We start from the raw sequence: 25,538 nt of genomic DNA, 5'->3' as shown, positions 1-25,538 counted from the left end.
CTAGTGTTTCTTCACGGTTCCATGGGCTAGTGTTTCTTCACGGTTCCATGGACTAGTGTTTCTTCACGGTTCCATGGACTAGTGTTTCTCAACGGTTCCATGGACTAGTGTTTCTTCACGGTTCCATGGACTAGTGTTTCTCCACGGTTCCATGGACTAGTGTTTCTTCACAGTTCCGTAGACTAGTGTTTCTCCACGGTTCCATGGGCTAGTGTTTCTTCACGGTTCCATGGACTAGTGTTACTTCACGGTTCCATGGACTAGTGTTTCTTCACGGTTCCATGGACTAGTGTTTCTCCACGGTTCCATGGACTAGTGTTTCTTCACAGTTCCGTAGACTAGTGTTTCTCCACGGTTCCATGGGCTAGTGTTTCTTCACGGTTCCATGGACTAGTGTTTCTTCACGTTTCCATGGGCTAGTGTTTCTTCACGGTTCCATGGGCTAGTGTTTCTTCACGGTTCCATGGACTAGTGTTTCTTCACGGTTCCATGGACTAGTGTTTCTTCACGGTTCCATGGACTAGTGTTTCTCCACGGTTCCATGGACTAGTGTTTCTCCACGGTTCCATGGACTAGTGTTTCTCCACGGTTCCATGGACTAGTGTTTCTTCACGGTTCCATGGGCTAGTGTTTCTTCACGGTTCCATGGGCTAGTGTTTCTTCACGGTTCCATGGACTAGTGTTTCTTCACGGTTCCATGGACTAGTGTTTCTTCACGGTTCCATGGACTAGTGTTGCCGATTTTGATCTGACACTCGGATTAAAATCGGACGTCACCGACATTTTTCCTCTGACATTTGCACAACCCCATAGAATGCTATCCGTGAAAATGGATAGCACTTTTCCAATATAATCGGTCACAAGCTCTAAGCAGAACACTCTGAGGAGGACACAGATGCTGATGCATCACTGCCATCATCTGTACTCCTAATGAGTGCATTCTGATATTAGAGCAGCTGAAGGCTGGGAAAAATGCTGGGGTTTGGCCTCCACTTACATTATTTTTTTTATTTTCAGGAATAAAGACAAATCCCCTAATAAAGTGATTAATAAACTTTCATAACTTTCCATGCTGAATAAAATTATTTATAAAAATACATTTACAGAGTAAATAAACTTGTATTCTTTTAAAGTTATCACGTGTTGTGTTCTTTCCACAGGTTTTAGAAATGCACCCAACCTACCCAAAAATAAGAAAAGACATCCTTGACAAATCCAGAGCTGCGCTGCGGACCTGAGGAAATATTAGAAAACTTGTAGAAAGAATTATTAAGACTTAAACAAGACTTATTTATTGGAAAAATAACTATCTGATCATTTGCTGAATAGTATAAGCAAAGAATAGCATCATAGTGGCACCACCAGCTGTAATGTAGGTGACGTTTGGCATCACAACTACATTGTGCCTGACACTTCAATTATGGGACTTCTAGTGCAATGTACAGGCCCTTCAGGCTCTTCAATACATTACCAATGGCAGGTCTTTATCAAAGTCACCTGTAGAAATGTACTGTTTCATTTATAAAAGTAATAAGCCTAAAAATGTACGAGAAGAAAGAGAAAAACAGAATGCCACTACCTCTAGAGTGCTGAAATAGTCCTGCAAAAATCTGACTAAGCAAGGGTTTATCAAGAGGTGCATGGCTTAGCGCCCCTGGTCCCTATCGGTGGTGGAGTAGTACCCCTTGTCCTTATCAGTGGTGGAGTAGTGCACCTTGTCCCTATCGGTGGTGGAGTAGTGCCCCTTGTCCCTATCGGTGGTGGAGTAGCTCCCCTTGTCCCTATCGGTGGTGGAATAGTGCCCCTTGTCCCTATCAGTGGTGGAGTAGCACCTCTTGTCACTATCGGTGGTGGAGTAGCACCTCTTGTCACTATCGATGGTGGAGTAGCGCCCCTTGTCCCTATTGGTGGTGGACTAGCTCCCCTTGTCCCTATCGGTGGTGGAATAGTAGTGCCTCTTGTCCCTATCGGTAGTGGAGTAGCACCCCTTGTCCCTATCGGTAGTGGAGTAGCACTCCTTGTCCCTATCGGTAGTGGAGTAGCACCCCTTGTCCCTATCGATGGTGGAGTAGCGCCCCTTGTCCCTATCGGTGGTGGAGTAGTGCCCCTTGTCCCTATCGGTGGTGGAGTAGCGCCCCTTGTCCCTATCGGTGGTGGAGTAGCGCCCCTTGTCCCTATCGGTGGTGGAGTAGCGCCTCTTGTCCCTATCGGTGGTGGAGTAGCGCCTCTTGTCCCTATCGGTGGTGGAGTAGCGCCCCTTGTCCCTATCGATGGTGGAGTAGCACCTCTTGTCCCTATTGGTGCAAGCTATGTCCCAGACGGAAACAACATTTAGGCTAAATTCCTCCTCTTTACCCAAACATACTGGGGAGGAGGGACAAGTGAAAAGGAAAAGTGGAGCTGTCGCTTCCAGCATCAGATTGCTGCTTTTTACATTTTGCAATAGGGCTTTTGATGTGAGCTATAGGATATCATGAGTATTTTTCATGATTTTTATTAAGTTTTTAAAACCAAAAGGGTCAACGAAAATAGAATCAAAGAGAAAATGTGTCTGTTCTTTTATATGTTAATTATAAACTGGATCAATGTATAGTAACTATAGACTCTGGGATGTGCTGCGCTGCCTAATGTCCTAATCAGGTGATGGGTCTATGAGGAATGAGATGAGTGTCACTGGTAGAGGACTCATCATTTTCCATTAATCTGTAATTGTGTTTTTGTTTGGTGTAAATACATCTGTTCTCCTGAATTTGACAACATTTTTCTTCAGTTCCTGCTCCTCTCTGTTCCTGAGTTATGGTCACTTCTTACATACATACATACATACATACATATACTGTAATCTAATCTTTTAAGCAAAGTGTGCAGGAGACTCATGAAAAAGTCCAAAGAGAAGAGTTTGTGACCACGTACACTTTGCTAAAAAGGGCAAATTTACAGGGTGGTCTAAAAGTAGGTGTGCAGGATGTGTAATACGGTTATCAAACATGGTGTAAAGTGACACTGACACAGTTGCCCTTAGCAACCAATCAGATTCCACCTTTCATTCTTCACAGACTCTTTGGAAAATGAAAGGTAGAATCTGATTGGTTGCTAAGGGCAACTGAGTCAGTTTCACTTTACACCATGTTTGACAACCGTATTACACATACTGTCCATCTACTTGAACCATCCTGTATATATATATATATATATATATATATATATATATATATATATATAAAGGGGGCTATTTCTCTGGAATGGAGAGGCGCAGGGTAAAAGAAAGTACATATTTATGGCAAGAGACAGGTCCTCTTTGAAGAAAAAATAAAATATATACAGTATATATATTATGCAGTCCTTTAAAGGGGAAAACTTGTCAAAATTATGTTCTGATTTGTCATACATACATCTTGTTGAAATGTGTGATCTCAGACCAACACTCATTTCCAGCTGAAGTGGTTATTATGGAAAGTTTCTAAAAGTGCATGAGTCTTAGATTGGTACATCAGAGCTCCATTTACAGAAACCTCTAAACCAGGGGTCTCAAACTCGGCTGGGTGTATGGGCCGCACACAGGAAAAAAATAATTTGAGGGGCCGCATTCCTTTCAGGACAAAGTGACATTGGTAGTGGTACCATTTTTTCTTTCTATACACCCTTGAATCACTGTTTTTGAACATTTTTCATTTGTCCATTATAACAAATGTGTAGTACATACATACATACATACATACATACTTTTTTTACATTTTTTCCCCTTTTTGTATGTAATACAGTTTTACAATAACCACCGCATAGTAATTTTGGCCAACATCTTGTAGTAATGTGCCCCATCTTGTTTCCCATTCTGTAAAAATGTGTGCATCCTTGTCCCCTTGTAGCAATGTGCCCCAGCCTCAGCTAACACACACACACACACACACACATCCCCCCCACCCTGTGCAGCCTCAGCTCACACACATCCTCCCCACCCTGTGCAGCCTCAGCTCACACACATCCCCCCCACCCTGTGCAGCCTCAGCTCACACACATCCCCCCCCACCCTGTGCAGCCTCAGCTCACACACATCCCCCCCACCCTGTGCAGCCTCAGCTCACACACATCCCCCCCCCCACCCTGTGCAGCCTCAGCTCACACACATCCCCCTCCCACCCTGTGCAGCCTCAGCTCACACACATCCCCCCCCACCCTGTGCAGCCTCAGCTCACACACATCCCCCCCCACCCTGTGCAGCCTCAGCTCACACACATCCCCCCCACCCTGTGCAGCCTCAGCTCACACACATCCCCCCCACCCTGTGCAGCCTCAGCTCACACACATCCCCCCCACCCTGTGCAGCCTCAGCTCACACACATCCCCCCCACCCTGTGCAGCCTCAGCTAATACACATCCCCCCACCCTGTGCAGCCTCAGCTAATACACATCCCCCCACCCTGTGCAGCCTCAGCTAATACACATCCCCCCACCCTGTGCAGCCTCAGCTAATACACATCCCCCCACCCTGTGCAGCCTCAGCTAATACACATCCCCCCACCCTGTGCAGCCTCAGCTAATACATATCCCCCCACCCTATGCAGCCTCAGCTAACACACATCCCCCCACCCTGTGCAGCCTCAGCTAATACACATCCCCCCACCCTGTGCAGCCTCAGCTAATACACATCCCCCCACCCTGTGCAGCCTCAGCTAATACACATCCCCCCACCCTGTGCAGCCTCAGCTAATACACATCCCCCCACCCTGTGCAGCCTCAGCTAATACACATCCCCCCACCCTGTGCAGCCTCAGCTAATACATATCCCCCCACCCTATGCAGCCTCAGCTAACACACATCCCCCCACCCTGTGCAGCCTCAGCTAATACACATCCCCCCACCCTGTGCAGCCTCAGCTAATACACATCCCCCCACCCTGTGCAGCCTCAGCTAACACACACACACACACACACACACGAAAACATTCTTCTCACCTGCTGTCAGCGGCATGCAGGCACGTGGACTCAGTGAAGCCTCAGCAACCACACACACACACACAGTGCAGCCTCAGCCAGCAACAGAACCACACACACACAAACACACACACACACACACACACAGTGCAGCCTCAGCCAGCAACAGAACCACACACACACAAACACACACACACACACACACACACACACACACACACACACACTGCAGCCTCAGCCAGCAACACAGAACCCCACACACACGAAAACATTCTTCTCACCTGCTGTCAGCGGCACGCAGGCACGTGGACCCGGTAATGATCACAGCTGCTGTCATCGCTGAACTTTCGGCCGGCGCGTGCAGAGCAGTTCTCACTGCACAACAGCCACTGGCCAATCACAGGCAATCATCTGAGGTCATATGCAGCAGGTGCTTGCCTCTGATTGGCAGGCGGCTGTTATTGCGTTCTGCAGCGAGAACTTCACTGTGCGCGGCAAAGACAAAACTGGAGGCTGAAATAAATAACTGGCAGCTGCGGCCCCTGCACCGGTCGCCATCTTTACCAGGTCCACGGGCCTGCGGGCCGCAAGAAGCCACCTGAAGGGCCGCATGCGGCCCGCGGGCCGCGTGTTTGAGACCCCTGCTCTAAACCGTGCTCAAGGGCACCTCCGATCTATAGCGCCATTCTATTCTGGAGATCAGTGGTGTCCAAGATCATACACTTCACCAATGTATTAGCAAACCAGTTTTGACATGATCTAGCAACGTGTCAGTAGTTTTGGGGTTAGTGGTGGTCTGGGTCCTGAGACCCCTAACAAATACTAAACTAAATCAATAAAAGAGAGAAAATTGATTTGCTTATTTTTGGAGTGAGTAGAGCAGTATACAGGCTCCAAGGATCAGCAGAGCGCTTCTGACCCCTTATTTCAGCAATTGTATCAGTCTGCAGTGCTCAAAACGTCCGACACGATATAATCTATCAAGTTTATTGTTTGTTTTTTTAAATCCATGCCCCCATCTACATCCTCCTTTGGTACTGTTGAATAGACCAGGTTCAGGAACTGCAACACAGATGCCAGCTGTCTTATACAGCCAGCATCAGCTTGTAACTGCAGCGGTAACTCAAATCACTGTTTGTCTATTTGCATTCTGCTGTCAATCTCTCACAGTAGTCACTCATTGAACTGGATCGCAACCAGATTCATGGGACGTCATTGCCAGCCACGGCTTCCTGAAGGCTCCTATCACTGCCATCTAGGTCCTTTTATGATGCCCAGCTTGGGCATCGTAGGAGAACGCCATTCTTACTAAATTACAGTACATAAAACATACATACAAAGGATCGCAGAACAATCCCTTAAAGGGTCTAAAAAATAAAAAAAGCTTTAAAAAATATTTCTTGGGTGCTTCATTGGGGGACACAGGAACCATGGGTAATATACTGCCACATGGAGGCTGACATTAAGAATATATCTTAGAAAAATAGTCGGCTCCTCTCAGCCTACACCTGTCCAGCCGACACTATTCAGTTTAGCTTAGTGTCACTCTGGAGGTAGACTCCAGTCCGAGATTCAAGTCTGTTTTTGCATATGATTCTTTTTTTTCTGCAGTTCTGGTATTAGTTTTCACACCCAGAGACTGCTTTAGCATGTCCCAGGGCTCTTGTGTCTCCCAGTGAAGCACACGAGAAATGAGGATTTTTGGTACTCACTATAAAATCTCTTTCTTGTAGCCTTCATTGAGGGACCCTCCCTTGTTTGGGGATGTCTTGGCTTTGCTGCTCCTACTTCTTTTGCACTTACTGAATATCTGGGTATCAGCTGGCCACATGTAGGCTGCTTGGGAGGTTTGAAGATCTATTCTTCATCATATTACCCATGGTTCCTGTCACCCAATTAAGGCTATGATAAATATGTTACGGTAAGTACCAAAAATCCTCATATGTTTAAATAACCCCCTTTCCTTTCCCATTGTAAAATTAACTAAAATAAAAAAAAAAATATTTTGTATTGCCTTGCCTGTAAAAGTCCGATCTACCAAAATATACATTTAATTAACCTATATGGTTAACTCTGTAAAGAGAAAAAAAATGAAACTACAATTGCCGTTTTTCAGTTACCGCACCTCCCTAAAAAAAAAAAAAAAAAAAGAAAATCAATAAAAAAAAATTGAATGTACCTCAAAATGGTATTAATAAATACAACAGGTTGCCTGAAAAGCAAATAGTTACAGTCATTGGAAAATGGTGGTGTAAACCTTTTTTCACAACTTTTTTTTACCATTTAAGGCCCGTTTCAGATCCGGCACGCATTCAGTACAGTACATTAATTTACAGTGGAAGTGGAACACCATGCGGACAAATGCGGTTGTGTATGAAACACACAACTCCATGGTGTTGTGCTTCCACTGTAAATGAATGTACTGTATTGCATGAGTGCCGGATCCGACATCTGGCGAAATGCCGGTGTGTGAAACGGTCCTAAACAAAAGAAGCTATACAAATTAGATACTGCCGTAATCATACTCATAATCGTTTTGTCGGGTCATTGTTTATTGCACAATAAATGCCGTAAAAAGTAAAAGCAAAAAAAAAATTGAATTGCATTTTTTTTATTTTTATTACTATTTATTTTTTTCAGTTTTTTAGTACATCATGCCATTCAAAACTACAACTCGTCCCTCAATAAACAGGCCTGATGAATAACATTTAATAGAAGTTATGGCTCTTGGAAGAAGGGGGGGTAAGAAGAAATAAAAGTCCAAAAAGCAAAATTGACCTGACGGGAAGGGGCTACAGCAACTAAGATACTCATTAGGAAAGACTGAAACCTTCTTTGTATCAGTGATGTTGTGTTACTGCGGCTCACTATTATCTGTTGTTGTTTTGTAAATGGTGTAAATGTTACAAAGTGCATTTATTATGTTTATATATTCTGACTTGTGTTAGTCTTTTCGAGCCTTCCATAGACACCCCCCAAACAGCCGATAACGCTTTGGATTTGCACAGCCACCCACTATAAAGCACGTCTGACATCAGTGTGAACAGTCACCTTCTCATATAGGAGAGTGCATGGAAAAAAAATACAAAATACAAAAATAAAGTATACAGAAACAGATGCGTTTTGTGTGCGTTGATCTGAATTGGAAGCACAGCCCATGGACAACAATGGTGCTGTTTCTTGAGACTGAAAGAAAAAGCAACATTCTTCTTTTCTTTTTCTAATCTTATTTAACCCGTTTAAAGTTTTGGGGTTTTTTTTTGCTAATTTATGTCATCGCTCCTAATTTTGCTGGCATAACATCGGGTAACCCTGCATCAGCGCACAGCTCTGCATTAGCATTTGGCTAATCTTGTTTGGCATGTATTCTCATAAAATATAATTTTGCACTCTTTCCATTCCAGGCCGGTAGTGTGTGGGATCTGCTATTGTTTGACATCATGTTTGTGTAGAATTCCTCTGTGTCCAGTAGAGGGAGCTCTAGCCCATACTTTGCCCTTTAGTCTGTAAGCGGTGCGACTGCTGACCCAGTGTTTCTTTATATTAGAAATATAATACCCTGATCCCCTTATCTGATGATGAATCAATTTTGTGCGTTTAATAGAAGCTCAATATGGCAGACCCCTTTTCGATGTAGCGGGCTCCTGCCCACCAGGGTATCCCATAACTCCTTTTAAACTGTTTGATGTCCCTTTTTGGGGTCTGATGTGGATGTAATTGTGTCCACTGCAATAATACTATTATGATATCTTGCTTATCTCATTTAATAAGGCCAGCCATAGGTTTCCCTGTAAAGGGAATCTGTCACCAGGTTTTTGCTCCCTCATCTGGTAGCAGCATAATATAGGGGCAGAGACACTGATTCTAGCGGTCACTTACTGAGCTGTTTGCTGTCATTTTGATAAAATCAGTGTGTTCTCTGCTGCAGATCTAGCCGTTATACAGAGCTCATGAATATGCTGGACTACCTGCAGCACGCCAAGTAGTCCTCTGATGATAACCTACTGCTGATTAAACAGTGATTTTATGAAAACTACACTAAGCAGCTCTGTAAGTGACACATCGCTGGAATCAGGATCTCTGCCTCTATGTTATGCTGCTCTTTGAATAGGTGGCAAAAACCTGGTGACAAATTCCCTTTAACCATTTAAAGACCAGCCTTGAAAAGTGGATAATAACCAGCCATTTTTATTTTTTGCCTTGCATTTTTGCAACCAGAACTTTATTTTAAAACTTTATTTTAGTTTTCATTGTTGTGGCTGCATGAGGTTTTGATTTATGCATCAGATATTAATTTATCTTTCAGTACATTTTTTGGCAAAATAAATTACTGTATTGGGTGGTATGTATTGGTCGGTGGGTAATGTGTATTGTTCAGTGTATTGGGTGGTAAGTATTGGTCGGTGAGTAGCATGTATTGGTCAGTATATTGGGTAGTATGTATCGGTCAGTATATTAGGTGGTATATATTGGTCAGTGGGTGGTGTGTATCAGTCAGTGTATTGGGTGGTATGTACTGGTCAGCATATTTGGTTTTATATATTGGTGAGTGGGTGGCATGTATCGGTCAGTGTATTGTGTGGTATATATTGGTCGGTGGGTGGCGTGTATCGGTCAGTATATTGGGTGGTATGTATTGGTGGGTGTCGTGTATCGGTCAGTGTATTGGGTGGTATGTATTGGTCAGTGTATTGGGTGATATAGTTAGGTCCAGAAATATTTGGACAGTGACACAAGTTTTGTTATTTTAGCTGTTTACAAAAACATGTTCAGAAATACAATTATATATATAATATGGGCTGAAAGTGCACACTCCCAGCTGCAATATGAGAGTTTTCACATCCAAATCGGAGAAAGGGTTTAGGAATCATAGCTCTGTAATGCATAGCCTCCTCTTTTTAAAGGGACCAAAAGTAATTGGACAAGGGACTCTAAGGGCTGCAATTAACTCTGAAGGCGTCTCCCTCGTTAACCTGTAATCAATGAAGTAGTTAAAAGGTCTGGGGTTGATTACAGGTGTGTGGTATTGCATTTGGAAGCTGTTGCTGTGACCAGACAACATGCGGTCTAAGGAACTCTCAACTGAGGTGAAGCAGAACATCCTGAGGCTGAAAAAAAAGAAAAAATCCATCAGAGAGATAGCAGACATGCTTGGAGTAGCAAAATCAACAGTCGGGTACATTCTAAGAAAAAAGGAATTGACTGGTGAGCTTGGGAACTCAAAAAGGCCTGGGCGTCCACAGATGACAACAGTGGTGGATGATCGCCGCATACTTTCTTTGGTGAAGAAGAACCTGTTCACAACATCAACTGAAGTCCAGAACACTCTCAGTGAAGTAGGTGTATCTGTCTCTAAGTCAACAGTAAAGAGAAGACTCCATGAAAGTAAATACAAAGGGTTCACATCTAGATGCAAACCATTCATCAATTCCAAAAATAGACAGGCCAGAGTTAAATTTGCTGAAAAACACCTCATGAAGCCAGCTCAGTTCTGGAAAAGTATTCTATGGACAGATGAGACCAAGATCAACCTGTACCAGAATGATGGGAAGAAAAAAGTTTGGAGAAGAAAGGGAACGGCACATGATCCAAGGCACACCACATCCTCTGTAAAACATGGTGGAGGCAACGTGATGGCATGGGCATGCATGGCTTTCAATGGCACTGGGTCACTTGTGTTTATTGATGACATAACAGCAGACAAGAGTAGCCGGATGAATTCTGAAGTGTACCGGGATATACTTTCAGCCCAGATTCAGCCAAATGCCGCAAAGTTGATCGGACGGAGCTTCATAGTACAGATGGACAATGACCCCAAGCATACAGCCAAAGCTACCCAGGAGTTCATGAGTGCAAAAAAGTGGAACATTCTGCAATGGCCAAGTCAATCACCAGATCTTAACCCAATTGAGCATGCATTTCACTTGCTCAAATCCAGACTTAAGACAGAAAGACCCACAAACAAGCAAGACCTGAAGGCTGCGGCTGTAAAGGCCTGGCAAAGCATTAAGAAGGAGGAAACCCAGCGTTTGGTGATGTCCATGGGTTCCAGACTTAAGGCAGTGATTGCCTCCAAAGGATTCGCAACAAAATATTGAAAATAAAAATATTTTGTTTGGGTTTGGTTTATTTGTCCAATTACTTTTGACCTCCTAAAATGTGGAGTGTTTGTAAAGAAATGTGTACAATTCCTACAATTTCTATCAGATATTTTTGTTCAAACCTTCAAATTAAACGTTACAATCTGCACTTGAATTCTGTTGTAGAGGTTTCATTTCAAATCCAATGTGGTGGCATGCAGAGCCCAACTCGCGAAAATTGTGTCACTGTCCAAATATTTCTGGACCTAACTGTATATATTGGTGAGTGGGTGGCGTGTATCGGTCAGTGTATTGTGTTGTATGTATTGGTGGGTGTCGTGTATCGGTCAGTATATTGGGTGTTATATATTGGTCGGTGGGTGGCGTGTATCGGTCAGTGTATTGTGTGGTATGTATTGGTGGGTGTCGTGTATCGGTCAGTGTATTGTGTGGTATATATTGGTCGGTGGGTGGCGTGTATCGGTCAGTGTATTGGGTGGTATGTATTGGTGGGTGTCGTGTATCGGTCAGTGTATTGGGTGGTATGTATTGGTCGGTGGGTGGCGTGTATCGGTCAGTGTATTGTGTGGTATATATTGGTCAGTGGGTGGCGTGTATCGGTCAGTGTATTGGGTGGTATGTATTGGTCAGTGCGTGGCGTGTATCGGTCAGTATATTGGGTGGTATGTATTGGTCAGTGGGTGGCATGTATCGGTCAGTATATTGGGTGGTATATATTGGTGAGTGGGTGGCATGTATCGGTCAGTGTATTGTGTGGTATGTATTGGTCGGTGGGTGTCGTGTATCGGTCAGTGTATTGGGTGGTATATATTGGTCAGTGGGTGTCGTGTCTCGGTCAGTGTATTGGGTGGTATGTATTGGTCGGTGGGTGGCATGTATCGGTCAGTGTATTGGGTGGTATGTATTGGTCAGTGCGTGGCGTGTATCGGTCAGTATATTGGGTGGTATGTATTGGTCAGTGGGTGGCGTGTATTGGTCAGTGCGTGGCGTGTATAGGTCAGTATATTGTGTGGTATGTATTGGTCAGTGGGTGGCGTGTATCGGTCAGTATATTGGGTGGTATATATTGGTCAGTGGGTGGCGTGTATCGGTCAGTGTATTGGGTGGTATATATTGGTCGGTGGGTGTCGTGTATCGGTCAGTGTATTGGGTGGTATATATTGGTCAGTGGGTGTCGTGTATTGGTCAGTGTATTGGGTGGTATGTATTGGTCAGTGGGTGTCGTGTATTGGTCAGTGTATTGGGTGGTATGTATTGGTCAGGTCGTGGCGTGTATTGGTCAGTGTATTGGGTGGTATGTATTGGTCAGTGGGTGTCGTGTATTGGTCAGTGTATTGGGTGGTATGTATTGGTCAGTGGGTGTCTTGTATCGGTTAGTGTATTGGGTGGTATGTATTGGTCAGTGGGTGTTGTGTATTGGTCAGTGTATTGGGTGGTATGTATTGGTCAGTGCGTGGCGTGTATTGGTCAGTGGGTGTTGCGTATTGGTCAGTGTATTGGGTGGTATGTATTGGTCGGTGGGTGTCGTGTATCGGTCAGTGTATTGGGTGGTATGTATTGGTTGGTGGGTGGTGTGTATCGGTCAGTATATTGTGTGGTATGTATTGGTTGGTGGGTGGTGTGTATCGGTCAGTATATTGTGTGGTATGTATTGGTCGGTGGGTGGCGTGTATCGATCAGTATATTGGGTGGTATGTATTGGTTGGTGGGTGTCGGGTATCGGTCAGTATATTGGGTGTTATATATTGGTCGGTGGGTGGCGTGTATCGGGTGGCATGTATCGGTCAGTGTATTGGGTGGTATGTATTGGTGGGTGGCATGTATCGGTCAGTGTATTGGGTGGTATGTATTGGTGGGTGGCATGTATCGGTCAGTATATTGGGTGGTATGTATTGGTCGGCGTGTGGTGTGTCTATCAGCATATTAAGTGGTGTGTATCAGTTTGCGTGTCAGCATGAATCGGATGAAATATTGTGTGGCTTGTATCAGCATTTCTGTATATTGGACATGCCGAGCGAGTGTAGCTGTGACCCAGTAATTGATCTTGCTGAGCTTGTACCTCTGCAGACATGATCCACGACTGGTGCTTGAGCAGTTACCGGAAGGTTACTCATCCCTGGTAAAGTGGTTCTAATAAAACTCTGGGAACTTTGCCAAGTAGGATGTGGATTCATTTTATGTTTTTTTTATTACATTACGATGGGCACAATGCCAAGAGTGCAATGTATACAAGAAGTAGATGTTCTTCGATGCGTACAAGTTATATATAGCTTCATTAGCACAGAATATGCAAGTATCAAATTCTGTATGTCCATGAATAAAAAGAGGGTCTCGTTGACCCATTTGACTCTTAATTATTGTGTTGCCTTTTTTTTGTTTTTTTTTCTCTGTAAATTCATGTTTATGAGCACAGATGACCCAAGAGATTCAATAACTGCTCCATCAGATTTCTTAATGGATCACATGGGACCCCGGCTGGCAATCCTACGAAGAAAGCTCCGGCCCGTTCCTTCTCTGTTCTTTATTCTTTCTGTAATTAGCATAGTCTGTGGTTGATGATGAATTTCTGGTCGGTCAAGAAATTAAATAGTGACTACACTTTTATTTATTTTCATATCTCAGACATACAAGTGAAGATTAGAAAAATTGCAATATATCTTATTAGAGAAAAAATAAACCTTTCCGACCATATCGGTCATTCTTATCACCCTTCACTGATTCTCAAAATCTGCACAAACCTGTCTACAGAGACAGATCAAATTACACCTGCTGCCTATAAAAGTCTATGGAGAGGGGAGAGGGAGAAACACACAAAGACAAACTGCTGAGGCTTGTAGTACAAAAAAAAAACCTAAAATGCAGTATGCAGCTCATATAATGGCCAAAATTCATGTTATTCTTTATGTGCACAAACAGAACTGCTTTTACTTGAAAGTGTGGTATTTGTGGAACTATTGGAGATGTAAACATAACATTTATCCAATACAAATGTCTCATAAGAGCTTTAAGATTTGGTGGTTGAACCGGGTGGGATCTACAGGCATATAATACCTACTAGAGGCCATCCGTAATGGATGCTGCCCAGAGAATAGTAGAAAATACACAGTTTACAGCTATTTATTTTTTCAAGCTTTGGAAAAAAGATATATAATTGCATTTAGGCCTAAGACACATGGCATGAAAATTGGAGCAAGTGCAATGCGATAAAACATAGCATTCCACTCGGACCAATATTAGCCTATGTGCCAGCACTCATGAGCGATTATTTTCCCAGCCCTAATCGGACCGAGAAAAAGCACCCGAGCATGCTGCGGGTGTAATGCGATCCTTGTTTCTCTCGCACCCAGTCAATTCTATGGGGCGAGAAAAAAATCGCACTGCACTCGCAATACACTGGTGTACTGCGAGTGCAGGGCAAGAATGGCAATAGCCGGCTACGGAGGCGATAGGGGGATAAATCCCTCCCTCCTCCTCCTCAGCTCTGGCCCGCCCTTTTGCAGCACCAGCCCGCCCCCTCCTCAGCGCTGGCCCGTCCCTCCTCAGTGCCGGACCGCCCCCCGCAGCTGTGGTCGGATCGCAAGATCGGAACTCAGTCGCAGTGACACTCGCATGACACTCGGCTCCTGCTGTGCTGCCAGCGTGAGGCGAATGTCATGCAACGATCGCAGTGGTCCCCCGTGTGGCGCTGGCCTCCTAGAAAGCCTCTGCCTGTTAATTTTAATTGAAAGCTGATGTAGACATAGTTGTGCTATACCTGGGGGTGTTAAAGGGGACCTTTCATCAAATTTTTCATATTGAACCGGACACCGGAAGTAATAGCTGGCTGCAGAGTGGAAAAAACTTTATTTTTTTTATAATATTGCCTCTCCATTGTGGAGATGCTACCACTCAAAGTATTTGTCATATAATAAGTTAACTTTTGTTATTAGATAGTTTTCACTTGAGGACGTGTACTTATTCTCCCTGTATGGGTTGCCCAATCATAAGCAGGCAGCAACAAAGCAGAAAAAAATACACCCCCCCCACCGTAAGTTAGAGCAGGTTTCCAAGTGTGTGAGATGTAAGAACACAGCTCTCATCTCCTGGTCTAACCTCCTGCATAAATAGAAAGTGCAGCTGAGTTCAGCTGTGTCACGTTACAAACCCTTCCATCAGCTCTTATAGGCACTGCAGTACTGAATCTCCCCAAATTGCCCGTCCAGAGATGAGTGTCACATATGTCTGTTGTGCTCACCGCGTCTTGTGATCCCCTCTGCAGTGAGAGCAGAGCAGGCTGTCATATCTCATGGTAGTAGCTTGTTGTGCTCCCACTGCAGAGAGATTACAAGTTGCCCTGAGCAAAGCAGACAGTGTAATAGAAGGGGTAGTACAGCAGAGCTGACGGTATGAGAAGAGGAAACCCGATAGGTTTTCTTTTTTTAATGTGAAACAACTAAACTGAGCTGTGCTACCCCTAGCCCCACAAGGACCTTATCTGAATGGCGTGAGTCATTTGTGCTCTAATCTCCCAGCACTATCCAATCATGAGGGAGGTGAGACCAGGAGATATAAGCTGTATCCTTAGGCTATGTGCGCACGTTGCGTTTTTTCCGCGGAAACGCTGCGTTTTGAACTGCAGCGTTTTCACTGCCAAATAGCATGCGTTCAGCTTCCCCAGCAAAGTGTATGAGAAAGCCGAAAAATCAATGTAAACGCAGCGTTTCGGAGGCCCCATGCATGCATATACTGCAGTTTTTTATGTGCTTTTGGTGCTTCCCCAGCAAAGTCTGAGATTTCATGTTTGCTCTGCGCACTTTGCTTTTTTTGGGTGCAGTTTTGTGATGACAACAACAGCATGTCAATTCTTTTTAAGTTTTCACGCATTGGTGTTAAAAAACTCATAGAGAAATGCATGGTCAAAAACGCATGCATTTTTTGGAACAAGATGCATTTTGTGGACACGGTGCATTTTTGTGGTTACGACAAAACTGCAGCGTGTGGACATACCCTTACATGTCACACAACACATCTCACACACTAAGAAACCTAAGCTATGGTGGGGCGCGCACTTTCCATTTGTTTGCTGCTGGCTTATGAATGGACAACTCATACAGGGAGAAGATGTAGAACCTCCATTGAAAAGTCGGACAACACCCATTAGGTCTCATGAAAAATTTGGTGATTTGTCATTGGTGTATGTTTTTGCATAGTGGGTGTTTTTCACTCTGTAAAATTTAATGGTTTTCACTTTAAACCGAAAAAAGCATCAGGAGTGGTGACAGGTCCATGTTTAATTTGGTGGTGGGAAGGGGCGCAATCCAAGCCCTGGAATCTAGATCTCACATAAGCGCTTATACTATCCATAACATACAAAAGGGGAAGTTAATGAACATTTTACGGCACAGTTCAGTCGTCTGTGAAATATTGTCCGTGTACATACTGTGATGTACTGCCTGGCCACGGGTCTCCAGACTAGAACTCGACAGCGTGTGAACAGTCAATATGCCCGAATTTCATGGACGTCTGAATTTGGCCTAACACACATTAGTAATTCATACATTGTAGAATGAGCGTTCCGTTTGTCTTCCATCATGGACTCATTTTTCAAAATTATTTAAAGTCCCTTCAGGACCACCTTTTAAGAAGCCAATTTTAATTTTTCTGTTGTTGTGGCCTATAAAGGGCTTGTTGCTTTGCAAGAGGAGTTATACTCTATAAAAGATATGGACACTTCCAGGGACATTTTATTTTTACTTAAGTATATGCATTTTGGACTAAAACTAATTTTGCAATTTAGAAATTTATACCATTTGTCTATTATAGTATGTTGTAATGTCTATTCCTGGCTTCAACCAAAAGAGAGTTTGTAACTCTTTAATTTTTTCATGTGCTGTGCTGATTTAGAACCACAGACCACATCAAAGTTGAGTTGAACTTTATGGATATCAAAGACTTTCAAGGGTTAAATGTAATCTGCCTGTTGGATCAACCCTCTTAAGCCGTCTATATGGATATGCAGGTCATAGGAAGTTGAATAAAATGATACCTTTATATCTGTGATTTGATATCTTATTCCCAAAGAATCCATGTTTTTCTTTATATGTAAAAGAGCTGTTAAGGCTGCTTTCACACTTGCGTTGTTTTACATCAGTTGCAATCCATCGCCTTGAAGAAATACGGTATCCTGCAAAATATTATGCAGGATTCCTTTTTTCCCCATAGACTTGTATGGACGACGGGTTACGACTGATGGCCTTGCATTGCATCCGCCGCGTGACGAATCAGTCATGGAATGACTGACCATCAGGCGGCAGGAACGCAGCATGCAACGTATTTTGAGCGGCGGAATCCTTTTGCTTTCACTGCGCAGGCTCAGCTTTTGTGTTTTAATTATTGAAATCAATGTCTCTCGGCGGCTGAATGATCAGCTGATCGGCCGGTGGCGGCTATTGTGAACGATCAGCTGATCTGCCGGCTATTGTGAACGATCAGCTGATCGGCCGGCTACTGTGAACGATCAGCTGATTTGCCGGCTTTTGTCAACGATCATTTGATCGCCTGGCGGCCGGCTATTGTGAACGATCAGCTGGCTTTTGTGAACGATCTGATCGCCCAGCGGCCGGCTATTGTGAACGATCAGCTGATCAGCTGGCTTTTGTGAACGATCTGCTGATTGCCCAGCGGCCGGCTATTGTGAACGATCAGCTCATCGCCTGGAGACCGGCTTTTGTGAACGATCAGCTGATCGGCCGGCTTCTGTGAACGATCAGCTAATCACCCGGCGGCCGGCTTTTGTGAACGATCTGCTGATCGGCCGGCTTCTGTGAACGATCAGCTGATCACCCGGCGGCCGGCTTTTGTGATCGATCTGCTGATTGGCCGGCTATTCTGAACGATCAGCTGAATGCCTGGCGGCCGGCTATTGTGAACAATCAGCTGATCGGCCGGCCGCCAGGTGATCAGCTGATTGTTCACATCGGCCAGCCGCCAGTAAAACAGTAAAAAAAACGGATTTTTTTTGCAGCATCAGTCATATTAGTTGTGCCACTATCTGCACCGCATCCGTTGTATCAGTCACACAACGGATTGCAACTGGTGCAAAACGACGCAAATGTGAAAGCAGCCTAAGATCTATGGGCCGGACACAGATTTCCTTGAGAATCTGTCTCCAGAACTATCAGGGTATGTGCCCACGATCTGGACTCACTGCGTTCAGAATGCAGCAAGTCCTGACCAGCGGGGCCGCATGTCTCCTCCGCAGGAGAACGCAGCTGCTCATGCCCCTTATCAGGGTTCAGTGCACTGCAGTCTCCTGCTTGTGTTCTCCCTACGAAGGACGCATGCAAACAATTGACATACTGCGGTCTGGAAAGACGATCCACAGGTCAGTGTTTGCTGCGGAAAAAAGCATAGTGGGCACGGGATTTCTAGAAATCTCATCCACTATGCTTGTACTGTACAATGCAGCGTTTTGGACACAGCTGAAGCATGCTGCATCCAAAACGCTGCAAATACTGATCGTGGGCACGCACCCTAAAAAAATCAGCTATTCCATATATCACACTAGTAACACCCCCTTTCGTTTCAAATAAGTCTTGGAGGCTGATTCTCAGGGAGATCTATGTACGACCCATAGATCTTAACAGCTTATTTACGTAAAAAGAAAAATATGAATTTCTTTGAATCACTTTATTCAGTTTCCTTTGACCTATATGCCCATATAGACAGCTTAGGAGGACTAGTCAGGGAAACTGGAAAAGCTCAACAGTGCAAATTGTTTAATGAAACCCAATTGGTAAAATGATCGTCAGCCCAAAATGCATGCATTGAAGTAAAATAAAAAAGTTCCCTAAGATGGCACCAGGATACATTTTAAACATATTACTTTTTTATGTTTAATTTCCTTTTTAATTTAATCAAATTTAGGGACTTGACCACGCAAAAGCCATGGTCATCTTCCTTCAGGCCCTTGCTACAGAGTATAAATTGAGCCTGCACCTTCCGTTGCGGTTGTCATCTGCTGTATCTATAGAGAGATAGAAATACACCCAATTCTGTGTAAAGGATGCTTAAAAAAGGTTTTAATTTTTGGGGGGTCAATTACCAAAATACAAAAGATTAATATTTGGTGTGACTGCCCCTTTCTTTCAAACCAGCATCAATTATTCTAGGTAGACTTGTATAAAGTCAGTGATTTTGTAGGATTAGAGTCAGGTTTATAAGTAACTAATACTAAACAGGTGATAATGATCAAAATTTAGACTGAAACACAATCATTGCCTGAAACCGAAACAGCAGTGTAGGAGGCTTAAAACTGGGCGAGGAACAGACAAACTGCTATAAAGGTGAGGTTATAGAAGACAGTTACATTCCTTTGCTCTGGAAACATGAAAGCTTCATTATGTAGATACCAATTATTCTCTCTATCCTTGATATACATTAGGATGACCTAAAATCTCTGTGCCTCGGACAGTGATGGAGCTTGTCGGGGTGATTGTCGCCTTCCTCCTTCTTTTCTCTCTGCACTGATGCTGCCTGTGTGTGACCCCTCTCCTCTTCCCTTGCAGATTCACTGTATACTGCCTTTGTGATCTTTCCCCTGTAAACTCTTCTGTCTTCCTATAATACTAATTGGCTTGCTCTGCTTTGCTGAACCACCTCTTCTCCTTGCTGTTTATTTCAACAAGTTTTCCAGTTCTTTACGATTAGCCATCAGAATTAGATTAGTGGTGTTCTGACTCTTGGCACCCTCACCAAACTGCTGTTTAAAGGGACCCGAACGTTGCAGCCTCTTAATTGTTCATATTACACTATACGCAATAATACAATGCCTTCACAAGTTAGAAGCAGCTGCTAAAAGTATGGCACGGAGTAGTGTAAACAGTGAAGGGGCAGGCTGGCAGGGATGCGGAGTCGGACCCCTACAACTTAATATTGCTGTCATATCCTATTGTGAGATGAGTTCTACCCCAGAACCATCAGACTCTCTGGGGAAAAAGAGATGTAGTATAGGATTTAACATGCTGATTACTGGACGCCCCATGCAGTGGCATAACTTGAAGCTCTTGGGCCCCAATGCCAAAGCTCCAAACGGGGTCACCCCCCAGCATTGGTCTTTTTCCATAGGCCAAAAAGACTTTTGAGGACTTCTAGGCTTCAGGGTCAAGGTGCGATTGCAACTCCTGTACCTATGGTAGTTGCATCCCTGGTCCTACCGCTGGCCTGAATGGACCATATGCTTGATCTCGGCTCCATTCGTTGTCCATGGTTCTGCAAGAGAAAGTAGAGTACAGCTCTCCGCTATTGTAGCAGAAGTTGAGCACGTGCACCTCCAGTCCATTCAAGACCCAGCTGGTCACGTTCTCAGGGATCCAGAGCCCCAGTATTGGGACTACTGAGCATTTCTTCAATTGGAATCCTCTCCTCTACGGGATAGGATATCAATAGCAAATCATTGGGGGTGCAAAACCCGGCACTCCCACCAATTAGATATTCTTTACTCCGCTGCCATCTGTCAGATATAAACACTTTGAATGGAGCTCCAAAGTGTTCACATCTGGTCAACAAACAATCAAAAAGCAGCTGCTCAGTGGGTGCACAGGTTGTTGGGCCCCCACTTAGGTTCTATTGATGACATATCTTACAGATAGGTTATCATATACCTATGTCCAGACAAGGGCCCATTTAATTTGTATTAAAACAATAGTATTTTACTGCTCCTTCCTAACAGCTCACTGGGTATACATAAAGGTGAGGGAGATCTAAAGAAAAGATGTACCCCATAACTACACATGACATGCATGTACAAAGCAGGTTCATGTACTCTGCCTGCACCAGCAAGAAGAGCTGAGGAAATTGATATATAGGTTTGTGGGAAAGGATTAATCAAAAACATGTATTTTATTAGATTTTTTAACATTCCTTGCTGTTCTGGGCTTAGTAGTCCAGTGGATCGTCCTAATAAGTGACTGAGACCTATTGTCACTCTCATCTGTCTGCTGTTGAGTTTAGTGACAGATCCTGGACTTGAGAGTCATTTCTATGTAAGACTCTCAATATCAAATGTATTTGCTTTGTTTTGGAGTGTAATGGGTTAATGTCAGTTTCCCCTTGCCAGAAGCTTACTCATTACCTTCTCCTAAGGTGTTTCTGGTTTGGAATCACCCCCAGTCCCTTTATATACCGTCTGCTACAAGCAGAGGGGACCGGTTATTTTCTTTGCCATTTGGATGCGGAGCCAGGAGGTGGAAGGAGCTGCTGATACCCTCTGTAGCATTCTGTTGTTGTGTTCCCGCGTCTTTCTTCCTTCTCTGGTGCATTGTTTCTCTGCAGTGGTGGGGCTAGTGTCCTTCACCTGCCCACTCCCTAGCTAGGGACTATTGTAGGGTCTTTTCAGGGTTTCAGGTTCCTGCTCAGTGACAGGTGAGGAACCTGTATAGGGACTGGCTAGGAGTGTAGGGTACAGCGGCAGGTAAGTGAAGGAAGTGTCCATCTTCCCTCTCACTAGTCCTAGGGCCCTTTGTTTGTAAAGTGTCCCTGTGGCACCCCTTGTTTGTCGTGGTATAACCCCTATTGTCTGTTTTGGCTCACGCCGGACTCTATCCTAGTCTACGTAGTGACAGCAATATTTCAATGGACACTTATACAGGGAAGATCACAAAATACTGACCAGACACTCATGTGACCGGTTCCTTGTGAAGTCCACTCACCTATGGCGTAAATATATGTCCTGTAGTGGAAAGGAGTTAATGCAGCTACACCCTGAACCAACTCAGATGCAAGAATTTGGCGCTTGTTTGTTCTCAGTTTTCATCTTTCCATGTCTGTTGTTTGCCTTCCGCATGTGCATCTATTGTGGTTTTCGTGGTGAGAGCTTATTGCACATCACCCAATAAAATAAGGACTGTGGGGACATCATACTGTGTGTAAAGGGGGCAGGGAGGGGCATTTTTAGGATGTCCATAAAAGTGCTAATAAATTGTGTGGGAATATTAAGGAGCTTTATTAGGGACACTAAATTTTGTGTGAGCGCACAAAAACAAATGGACAAGATTAGTGGTGTGGGCTTAGCTGTAAAATAAAAAAAATAGCCACAACGTACTGTGGACAACAATTAAGGTGACCATTTTTCTTTTCCTTCAGAGCTTGTAGGTATGTTATACTGATATATATCTGCTAGAGTCAAGGATAAAGATGTGGAGAACCCTGATAGTCCATGGTCACCAGACCAAAGCCCAGGCTAATGTCCTACCTACCGGTATCACTCTTTTGATTAGCAGGCCGGTACGCCGTCATTATATGCATAACCCTGAGCCTACTAAACAGGAGGAGATAGTCAAGAATCTAAAAGCGGCCATGAACTATTGATATACCTGCTGGCACAAGGACCAGCGAATCTTATTGTTTATCCCTAATATCTGCATGTAAATGAAAGGTAATAATTTCACCATCTCCTATATGAATGTTTGATCCATTCATTCTCTCCTCTACCCGGCTATTTACACACTAGAAAGGAAAAAAAGAACTTTCATTTTGAGAAGTTGGCTAATTGTTGAGTGGGTCAGCTTTGTTAATCTCGAAGGACTTCAGTCAATGGTGTCTTGTTGCTTAGCAACCCTCCTACCCGTCTTTGACTGAGCGAAGGGAGTAACTCATTATTCCTCTCTCTCTCCCGTTCATTCATTTACTCCGACCGCTCGCTGAAAACTCAAGTGTGGTGTTTCCATGGAAACACAATCCAGGTGTGATCCGCGCCGGCACTTCCTATTTTATACAGTATGCCCAGGATCATGTTGAGAGACTGACGGATTGCCTCTAATAACAGATGGCTTCTTAAAGGGAAATTTATGAAGGATTAAGTTCACTATTTCTGTTATTAATTGCAGGTATTTTATTCTGCAATGTTCTAAAATCATAACCTTTTGAAGATCATACAAAAAAATTGTCACCAATAGTTTGTGGCAGTACAGGGGGCAGGATTGTTTGTCCAGTCCAACCGGCAGACTCTAAGTGGAGAGGCAATCCTTGCTGGAGCTGAAATGGCGGACAAATATAGTATTTCTAGGCACATTCACATGTGAAATCACTGTATTTTTTTTTGCCATGATCACCGCGAAAGCAATATCTGACAATGGCACTAAATGGTTGCAATTTGTGTGACACCCATTTTCCCTCTCTCCAACCGATTGGATACTGACCATGGCAGCCAGAGGCCTACTAAAGGCCCCCAGTCTCCATTGTCTTTGTATTCCCATGAAGCCCAGCTTATAGCTAGGCTTCACAGGCCATTGTCTTTGTATTCCCATGAAGCTCAGCCCATAGCTAGGCTTCACAGGCCATTGTCTTTGTATTCCCATGAAGCCCAGCCCATGGTTAGGATTCACAGGCTATTGTCTTTGTATTCTCATAAAGCCCAGCTCATGGTTAGTCTTTACAGGCCATTGTCATTGTCTTCCCATGAAGCCCAACCCATGGCTAGGATTCACAGGCCATTGTCTTTGTTTTCCCATGAAGCCCAGCCCATGACTAGGATTCACAGGCCATTGTCTTTATATTCCCATGAAGCCCTGCCCATGACTAGGATTCACAGGCCATTGTCTTTTTTTACATTATACTGCAATTCTGTACCTCTAGCTGCAAATTGTGTTTATAGTTAATTTAACCCTATGCTGATTGGGGAATTTTTTGAGGTTCTTTTCGGTGGTAAGTCACGACAGGACTAAGACATCATAGCTCCATATACTGTAGTCACTTTCTTCGGAACTGCAGCTCAGCTTACAATTACTTCAGATTAGGTAAAATGGAGCTGAGTCACAGTAATCAAGAAATGGCAATGACACGGGGGATGTTTCACACAAAGGAACCATAACTATCACATTCTGACTATCCAAAATCTTGGGAGGTATGGCAGAATATTGTTACATTTCTTGCTGAATTGAACTTGATGACATTTGTCATTTTTACTCATCCAATTAAACTATTATATTTTACTAGCTGTACTACCCGGCTTCGCCCGGGTTAATAACTGCTGTTAACAAAATAGAATGTATCAACAAAAATGTATTCTGCACACAAAAGCAACAAAACAAATAGATATAAATGTAATTATGTCTGTCTCCCCCTCTGTATATATATCTCTCTGTCTCTCTCTCTATCTCTTTGTCTGTCTCTTTCCCTGTCTGTCTCTGACTGTCTCTGTCTCTTTCTCCGTCTGTCTCAATCTCTTTCCCTGTCTGTCTATCACTTTCCCTGTCTGTCTCTTTCCCTCTCTTTCCCTGTCTGTCTCTTTCCCTGTCTGTCTCTTTCCCTCTTTCCCTCTGTCTCTTTCCCTGTGTCTGTCTCTTTGTCTGTCTCTTTACCTGTCTTTGTCTCTTACCCTGTCTCTTTCCCTCTCTTTCCCTGTCTGTCTCTTTCCCTGTCTGTCTCTTTCCCTCTTTCCCTCTGTCTCTTTCCCTGTGTCTGTCTTTGTCTGTCTCTTTACCTGTCTTTGTCTGTCTCTTTCCCTGTCTGTCTGTTTCCCTGTGTCTGTCTCTTTGTCTGTGTCTGTCTCTTTACCTGTCTGTGTCTGTCTTTTAACCTGTCTCTCTTTCCCTCTCTTTCCCTGTCAGTCTGTCTCTTTGTCTGTGTCTGTCTCTTTGTGTCTGTCTCTTACCCTATCTACAGTTAGGTCCAGAAATATTTGGACAGTGACACAATTTTCGCGAGTTGGGCTCTGCATGCCACCACATTGGATTTGAAATTAAACCTCTACAACAGAATTCAAGTGCAGATTGTAACGTTTAATTTGAAGGTTTGAACAAAAATATCTGATAGAAATTGTAGGAATTGTACACATTTCTTTACAAACACTCCACATTTTAGGAGGTCAAAAGTAATTGGACAAATAAACCAAACCCAAACAAAATATTTTTATTTTCAAGATTTTGTTGCGAATCCTTTGGAGGCAATCACTGCCTTAAGTCTGGAACCCATGGACATCACCAAACGCTGGGTTTCCTCCTTCTTAATGCTTTGCCAGGCCTTTACAGCCGCAGCCTTCAGGTCTTGCTTGTTTGTGGGTCTTTCCGTCTTAAGTCTGGATTTGAGCAAGTGAAATGCATGCTCAATTGGGTTAAGATCTGGTGATTGACTTGGCCATTGCAGAATGTTCCACTTTTTTGCACTCATGAACTCCTGGGTAGCTTTGGCTGTATGCTTGGGGTCATTGTCCATCTGTACTATGAAGCGCCGTCCGATCAACTTTGCGGCATTTGGCTGAATCTGGGCTGAAAGTATATCCCGGTACACTTCAGAATTCATCTGGCTACTCTTGTCTGCTGTTATGTCATCAATAAACACAAGTGACCCAGTGCCATTGAAAGCCATGCATGCCCATGCCATCACGTTGCCTCCACCATGTTTTACAGAGGATGTGGTGTGCCTTGGATCATGTGCCGTTCCCTTTCTTCTCCAAACTTTTTTCTTCCCATCATTCTGGTACAGGTTGATCTTTGTCTCATCTGTCCATAGAATACTTTTCCAGAACTGA

General features: G+C 43.9%; 1 protein-coding gene across 1 annotated transcript in view; it reads left to right on the top strand.

Annotated features, from left to right (window-relative positions):
- The window catches only part of TTC21B (tetratricopeptide repeat domain 21B), a 265,962-nt gene extending 262,988 nt beyond the window's left edge, over positions 1 to 2,974 (top strand). Inside the window, exon 29 of the mRNA XM_075317283.1 lies at positions 1,161 to 2,974. Within this exon, the coding sequence (XP_075173398.1) occupies positions 1,161 to 1,238 (78 nt within the window). The 3' untranslated portion in view covers positions 1,239 to 2,974. The remainder of the gene's footprint in view (positions 1 to 1,160) is intronic.
- Positions 2,975 to 25,538: the final 22,564 nt, after the last annotated feature.

This window comes from Anomaloglossus baeobatrachus, chromosome 7, assembly GCF_048569485.1.
Source record: "Anomaloglossus baeobatrachus isolate aAnoBae1 chromosome 7, aAnoBae1.hap1, whole genome shotgun sequence".
NCBI lineage: Eukaryota > Metazoa > Chordata > Amphibia > Anura > Aromobatidae > Anomaloglossus > Anomaloglossus baeobatrachus.
This window is presented reverse-complemented; position numbering and strand designations above follow the sequence as displayed.